Below are 7440 nucleotides of genomic sequence, written 5' to 3'. Positions count from 1 at the left end.
TACCTATGTTGTTTTTTTTGGTTCATCTAGTTGTATAAAATTTTGGATTAATTTTTCATGTTCTTTAGTATAGTGTGGGAGTTACTCAATAATATTTAAAAAAAAAACACATAATGAAGTCTATAGTTGAATAAGCCTCGGTTGTTTTCCAAATCAAAATCTATTTCTTTCTTTATTTTTTTTATAAAACTTATATTATTTTAGACTTTGGTTTTAGAGACAATTAAAACTTATTGTCAAAGTTTATGCTTTTATTCAAAAACAAGTCAAAAACCCTCCCTCATTCTTTTTTTATCTCGCCTTGATATGTTTTGGTTCGAAAATCAAAGTATAATGTCAAAAATAACCGGTATCAAAACCCTTCATTGCATTAGTAAAACTTAAATATCGAGCTTTTGGATAACAAATATGTTTAGCAATTTTATTTGTTTTTTAGTGCAAAGGTCAGAAGTTAATTATAATGTTAATGATAAAGTGTAATGTTTTTAAAATTTAAATATAAAAATTCAAATGTAAGTCTATAAATTATATTATTATTATATGAATGAAACAACACATATAAATCGGATTATTCATAGAAAAAAGTTTGGTGTCAACATATATCCTTACAAATGGGCAAAGTATATTCATTCATGATGAAATGATCATTGGGTTTCCCAAAATTCTGTTACAGATATTTTTAATATTTTTCAGGAGATTTGATTGGGTTTTAAATTCAAGTGTATGTGGGGATCCTAACTTATATGCACATTAGAGAAGATAGAAGATAATCTCCATGACAAAGCTTCATAATCAAGAATATAAGATTTCTTTTTTTCTTTTTCTACATGTAAAGGTCAATCTCATGTCATAGAAAAATATATTTTATAAAATAGGAATGATGGTGTCTATAATGATGTATATATCTTGTAAACAGTTGGACCCCAAGTATACTATTATATAATTACAGAGAATTCTAGATAAAAAAAAAAAAAAGGTGTATGTGAGTGAGGAGAAGGCATATAGAAAATTCCGACTTTATTCAAAATTACAAGGTGGCTAGGGAATATACGAAAAACTCTAATCCTATTACTTAGGGGAAGAAGATTTGAAATCAAGTTATATTGATGACATTCATGAATTTAATTTTGCTAAATTGTTTAAAAATCCCCATTCACGAAGCAATATGAAATGTGTCACCCATATTCCTTTGTTGGTGTGGTTTAGCATTAGTTTATTGAAAAGATCAGAAAGTGAAATTTTTAGGTGATTCATGCAAAAACCTATGTCATGATTCTTGCGATTACAATGCTTTTGAAAGGGGTTGACCTAATCTTTGCATTGATGTGACTTTAAATTAGTTGTGCAGGCTTTACAAAAAAAGATGCATGCTTCATTGGACTTTGATTCACACAACCAGTTGATGCATCACCCTCACTAGCTCTATCAAATTTCAGGCCACACCTATCAAATTTCATCTCTTTCATTTATATTATATATTATATATAATATGATTTTATTAAATTAATTTAAATTCAGTTTATGGCTTTGGAATGGGTGCTTAATATTGGTGAGAGAGAGCACTAGGATCAAAATAATTTGGTAAGTAACCATAGGCAACCTAGCTAGAATAAAGGCTTTAGCTTTTTTACCCATTGCTGTTTTGGCTTAGTGTTTTCAGAGGATATGTGTGGTACCATTGCTGAAACACTCTCTCTCTCTCTCTCCTCTGAAAGATAATGCTTCTGATGCGTCACAACTTGTTCATGCAGTCGCTAACATTTTCTGCTAATATAATCTTTGATCATGCCTTCGAAACTTTCAAAACAATATAAAACTTTCAACAATACAAACAACTTCTCAAAACTAAACAATTCTTGCGCTCATAACATTTTTTTTTAGGTCAAAATATGCAGATTATACATAAATAGGTCATAATAATCATGTTTTCAAAGGAGCACCTGCACAATGAAAAGCTACCCAACTTTTTTCTATCACTCAGCGTCTGAGTTACCATTTAATTTAACCCTGCTTTAATATTATGTTCTCACGGTCAACACTTAAAAAAAAGTGCTTTCACTGCTATTATATTCAAGAAGTTAATTACTTTCCCACTCAAAACACTTGAAATTCTTTCCTTCAAGACTTTTGACCTATTATTATGAAACGTTTAAACATCAGGGAAAAAGTGCATTTGTTTGTTTTTTTTTTTTCCATCAAACTTCTGACACTACTTGTGGCCTATATACGTGACAGCATTTGAATTTTAGTGCATTAACTCCAAACCCACTTGAACTTTTTCTTTATTGATCAAATTTCTACACCCTGTCTACTCATAACCATGATCTGTCATGAGAATTTTTTTTTCCCTGAACAATTTGACAAAACGATGCTTCTCTAATAGTTTGTTTACCTATGTAAACTATATAAATATATATATATATATATATATATATATATATATATATATATAATCCATCTATTATAATTTGTAAGAAATTCTGCAAAAACTAAAGCAAATTGTTTTTTTCTTGTTGACAGATTTGTACTCTTTCTTTGTTTGATGATGACAAAAAGTAAAAAAGATGAGTAAACACAATAATGGCAAGTTTGATCTGTTTTTGACCTAATGGTTGATTAAGCTATAATTGATTGGTCCTGTAAATGAATGAATCGAGAGTGGTCACGTAGAAGTGTAGACAATTACTGGAACATCCTCAGTCATTGTTTGTTGAAGTTATATAGAAGGTGTGATATTCTGAGAATTGCTCACGTGGGGCTCTCTCTTGCTCTCTATGTTTTCATAATGTTCCTCCGTTCCACTTCCCCATTTTCTTGTCTTCTAGTAACTTTTTTCTCCTTTGCTCGTGATAATGTCCTATAACATTGAAATCATCGATAAATTATTCAAAATTCAATATTAAACTATTTGATATCGAGATACGATGCACGTTTACAGCAATTCATGCAATATAATTTTTTTCCTCTATTTCTCTCTTTCTTTTTTCTCCTCTCTACCAAATCATTTACCATGTTGTTACTTCTAGAAGTTGTTTAAATGCATCGCTATAAGTTGATAAAAAGTTTTTTTTTTTTTAATATAAAGTTGTTGTTTATGTAAACAAAGTTCATTGTTTGTGAATAAAAGGCGATTTTTTTATGCTAATTAAGAACCAGTAGAAAAAATAAGTATTCGTTTTGACAACTTTTAATAGTGTAGTTTTACGTACAACTTTTATGTCTATGTCATAATATATAAGACACAGAAATTAAATTACATTAAAAGGATTAAAATGTGGTTTATTTTATAGATTTCATGTGGGAAAGATCGTATATATATCAACAAATGTGTTTCATGGATTTTTTCCTCATCCTTGTCTCCATGGTCAAATGAAATAGTACCTAGAAGAACCTCCAAAATCCAAAAGACAGGAAAATTGCCACCCCTTTGTATTTGACATTTCAAGTTTAGATTTTTTAAGAGAAAAGTGTTATTAATTCCGAAATAATTTTACTCCAACAAAACTCTATTAAGTTACATTTATATTAAGGCTACTACTTCATACTTTTTTTAATTTGTCGTTTCTCTTAATATAACAGTAAAGATGTTATTTAATAAATCATGGTTGAAATAAAAAGCAACCAAAACTATTAGAAAAGAGCAATTGTAGTTGGTTGAAAGCATTTACTAAAATAAATACCTCAATTTAATTGGCCCACAAAGAAGTAAACAACTTATGTTATTAATTAAAGTAAAGCTAAAACAATGGTAACATTTATATCATTTGTGGGTTGTGGGTGCAACTTCAATAAAAGGAATTTATGTATCGCATTCTTCATGAGTTTTGAATTGTAAGAAATGGAAACCGACCCTAATTAATGAGAGATGATTGAACATATACAACATCACAGTGTAATAGTGTAGTTGTAATGTTTAGTAGAAGACAGCAAAAAAAAAAAAAACTCAGTATTTTATGTTGTTTGGGACATGATGGTATTAAGGATGTAATGTTGTGATGAGATAAAGAAGTTGGAGAGATGATGGAGAAGTAGAAGTTGGATTGTCTGACCTATCTCTGTCAGGATTTTGGGGCCGAAAGAAAGGGCTTCCTTATCGCTCCAAGCTCTGCTTTTATTTGGGAGCAAAAGGTACAGCGAAACAGCAGTCCAATCTGTGCACCAAACCACAGCACAGACAATGAATGGATTTGTTTGTTTGCAGAAAAAAATTGAAATGGAAAACCCAGATCCCGATTTTGTGCAAGGAAGCAACAGATAGATCTAGAGACAGGAGAGGTGAAAGTGAGATTGTCTCAGCTTTCTTCTCTGTGACACTGCAAAGCCATAATTAAGGTGAAAGGGAGAGGTGGGAGTTGAAAGAAACAGAAGTGAGTAGTGAGGCTAAGTCTTAAGTCTTGTGTTTTATTTACCTTCCTTTATTTGTCTCATGTGAGGGTAGCAGTGTTGCCAGGTTCACGTACCCTCTTTTGAGGGCCAAAGAACTTCTCCTATGTTGCTATTAAATTCCCGTTTTGGAACCCATTTTACCCATTTTGCAAAACTCCCACCATTCTTTTCTGCTAACACAACAACACAGTGTGCCACAATGGAAACACTCGATTCATAGGTCTATGATCAAATATGGTCCCCGTTCAAGCCTTCCTGGGGGCCAACTGACACATGCCTTCCCTTTTTCACGCCTTCTTCACCTTTCTCTCTCTCTTTCTCTTCCCAACCTACTCTGTACGGTTTCTGCATTAAACACAAAACTTTGTTGCGCCCCAAAAGTGAAGTAGGATCATCCACGCAACAAAAACCTCACCAAATTCACAACCCTTTCTCTTAATATCCACAAGTACCTCTTTAAATGCATATATATCTTATTCTTACTGTAACTAATATAATCCCATCAACTCTTTTTCTTTTTTATTTTTCTATTAGAGGAATCTAATCTAATCCCATAAACCCTATTTAAACTTGCTGCACACACTTATGACCTCTCTCTATCTTCTTCTCTTCACTGCTATGTGGTCCATGTATTAGTGAGGTCCATATAAAGATTGGAGGTGTAGTGATAAGTTAAAGAGAAGAGAGACAAGAAAACAAACAAGAGCAGACATGGAGTGGAACGGGAGCACAAGACGTTATGTTCCTCGACCAGACTCTTCCTTCGGCTTCCTTTACAACTACAACTACACACCATACCCAGGTAAACAAGCTATCTACTACTCTTCTTCTAAAAGCATTCACCTTTTTTCCTGGAATGGCATCAACCTACTTTCTTTTTTACTTACTTACTCCTTTCAAACACTTAGCTTCTATACCATGCATTTTAGTGACTCCTTTACGTTTTCCAGACTCTATTTTTGTAAATTTTCGAATGAATATAGTAACTTCATGTTCAAGCCATTACGTATGTACCCTCCATAATTATTGCCTTTCTTGAACAAGTGCTACACAATAGGTATACTCCTATGTTAAAGCAAGGTGGTTAATTTGGCAATAGTTAAAAAAGACACTGAACATTTTAGAAAATTGCAACTCTTGTTCACTGAACTCTCTCTTTTCTGTCTCTCTCCGTGTGTTACTTAATCAAGGAATTGAAGTGAAGCAACAAAGTGTAGCGGAGTCAAGTTCGTCCATGGAAAAAATGAACCAGGACAAGAAGAAGAGATTAACGAGCGACCAGTTGGACTCGTTGGAGAGTAGTTTTCAGAAGGAGATAAAGCTTGACCCTGATAGAAAGATGAAGCTTTCCAAGGAGTTAGGGCTTCAACCTCGTCAAATTGCTGTCTGGTTCCAAAATAGGCGTGCAAGGTGGAAGAACAAGCAACTTGAACACTTGTACGATTCGCTTAAACAGGAATTTGATGTCATATCCAAGGAAAAACAGAAGCTAGAGGAAGAGGTAGGTTACATATATATATATATATATATATACACAACACAGTGATTAGATTAGATATATCATCATTTATTACTCTTTTTATCATTCTTTTTTTATCACATCACACACTTATGATATCTGTACTTCTCTCTTCTCTTTCTTTTCCTGTATAGATGTCATCTGGTATTGGATGACCGTGAATTACTTTCCAAAACAATACGTTCACAAATCTCAAATTTCACACACGTGACGATAGTGCAATCACTCACCCATTTGTCGCTTTTCATGTCTATCCTTTTCTTCTGATATATATCATAAAATTTTTCTTTTCTGTTTCTTTCAATCTCAATATAGACACCTCACTAGACACGCATTGAGTTTTCTATATACCCAGAAAAAAAAAAAGGTGATAAATTTCATAAATTTGAACTGGGTTTTCTCTTGGAGTTAATTATGCAGCACTTGAAAGCAGCACTCATAGAGCCATGTTGAACACAACACTGTTTTTTGTGGCTTGAAATGACGTAATGATTGGTGGTTGGGTGAAGTGTAGTATGAAGTAGACATTCATTCTTTGGAACTGGTCACTTCCTTGAGCTGTTTTGCGTGTGCAGGTAATGAAGTTGAAGGGTATGCTGAGAGAACAAGCTTCTAGAACACAAGTATCAACAGGTTACACAGAAATCTCTGGAGAAGAAACAGTAGAAAGCACGTCAGAGGCTCTGCGTTGCTCGAAACGAAGAACAGTGCAGCAGCAGCAGCAGCATCAGCAGCATCAGAATATCGGAGAAGGAAACTGTTCTTTCACTTTGGAAGATTACAACACAGTTCCAGTACTACCCTACTGGCCTGGGGTCCCTTACTATCCCTAGTAGTGAATAATACTTTGTGTTTGAAATAATAATATTATTGCGAGTGATGATGAGTTTAGTTATAATTAACTTAATTTATTGGTAACGTAATTTGTGTGTGTAGTGTGGTTAAGGTGATGGAAAACCCTTTTTCCGTAGGAACTGACATTAGGATAAAATCAAAGAGATCGAGCAGAGAGACCTGCATGTTGTTGGTTGGTACGGTAATTATTATGACCATAAAATAGCTGTTCCTGCAGACATCACTTTATTAGTCCATTCCAAGTTGCATGAAAATCGTCGTTAATTGTTACGTACTGTTATTTTATATTTATGATCCTTCTTTACCACTAAAACTTTTATAATCTTTGCATGTATATATATACTATAATATTAATGTTTTGAATGTGTCTTGCGTCATGAAGTGTAGTGTCCGTATACGCAAGGAAAGTCTTTTTTTAATTGGGATAGTGAAGACTCTATTGCATATGAATAATACCTAAAACACCAATGTATATTCAAAGAGAAAAAATAAATAAGAGATGAGTAATGGGATTTTAGAAAATATGATATGACAACAAGAAAAACAAAAGTAGAGAAAAAAAGGTGTTTATTGAAAAAATTGTTTTTTTATACATATATGTACAGTAATTGAAAGTTTAAATTAGTTGAGAATTGATTTGAATAATGAAACATCTTCTTATAATAAGGTTGAGTTTGATT

At 32.7% G+C, this 7440-nt stretch overlaps 1 protein-coding gene across 1 annotated transcript; it reads left to right on the top strand.

Moving 5' to 3' along the window:
* The first annotated feature begins 5014 nt into the window (after window positions 1–5014).
* LOC114189581 (homeobox-leucine zipper protein ATHB-22-like) lies at window positions 5015–6950 on the top strand. Its single transcript, XM_028078185.1, has 3 exons — window positions 5015–5188; window positions 5577–5887; window positions 6481–6950. The coding sequence occupies exons 1-3, from the start codon at window positions 5098–5100 to the stop codon at window positions 6736–6738; spliced, it is 660 nt and encodes a 219-aa protein (XP_027933986.1). The 5' UTR covers window positions 5015–5097; the 3' UTR covers window positions 6739–6950.
* The last annotated feature ends 490 nt before the right edge of the window (window positions 6951–7440 follow it).

This window comes from Vigna unguiculata, chromosome 7 (genome assembly GCF_004118075.2).
Source record: "Vigna unguiculata cultivar IT97K-499-35 chromosome 7, ASM411807v1, whole genome shotgun sequence".
In the NCBI taxonomy this organism is placed as follows: domain Eukaryota; kingdom Viridiplantae; phylum Streptophyta; class Magnoliopsida; order Fabales; family Fabaceae; genus Vigna; species Vigna unguiculata.
The sequence above is the reverse complement of the archived record's forward strand: the minus strand, read 5'-3'. Positions and strand labels throughout refer to the sequence as shown.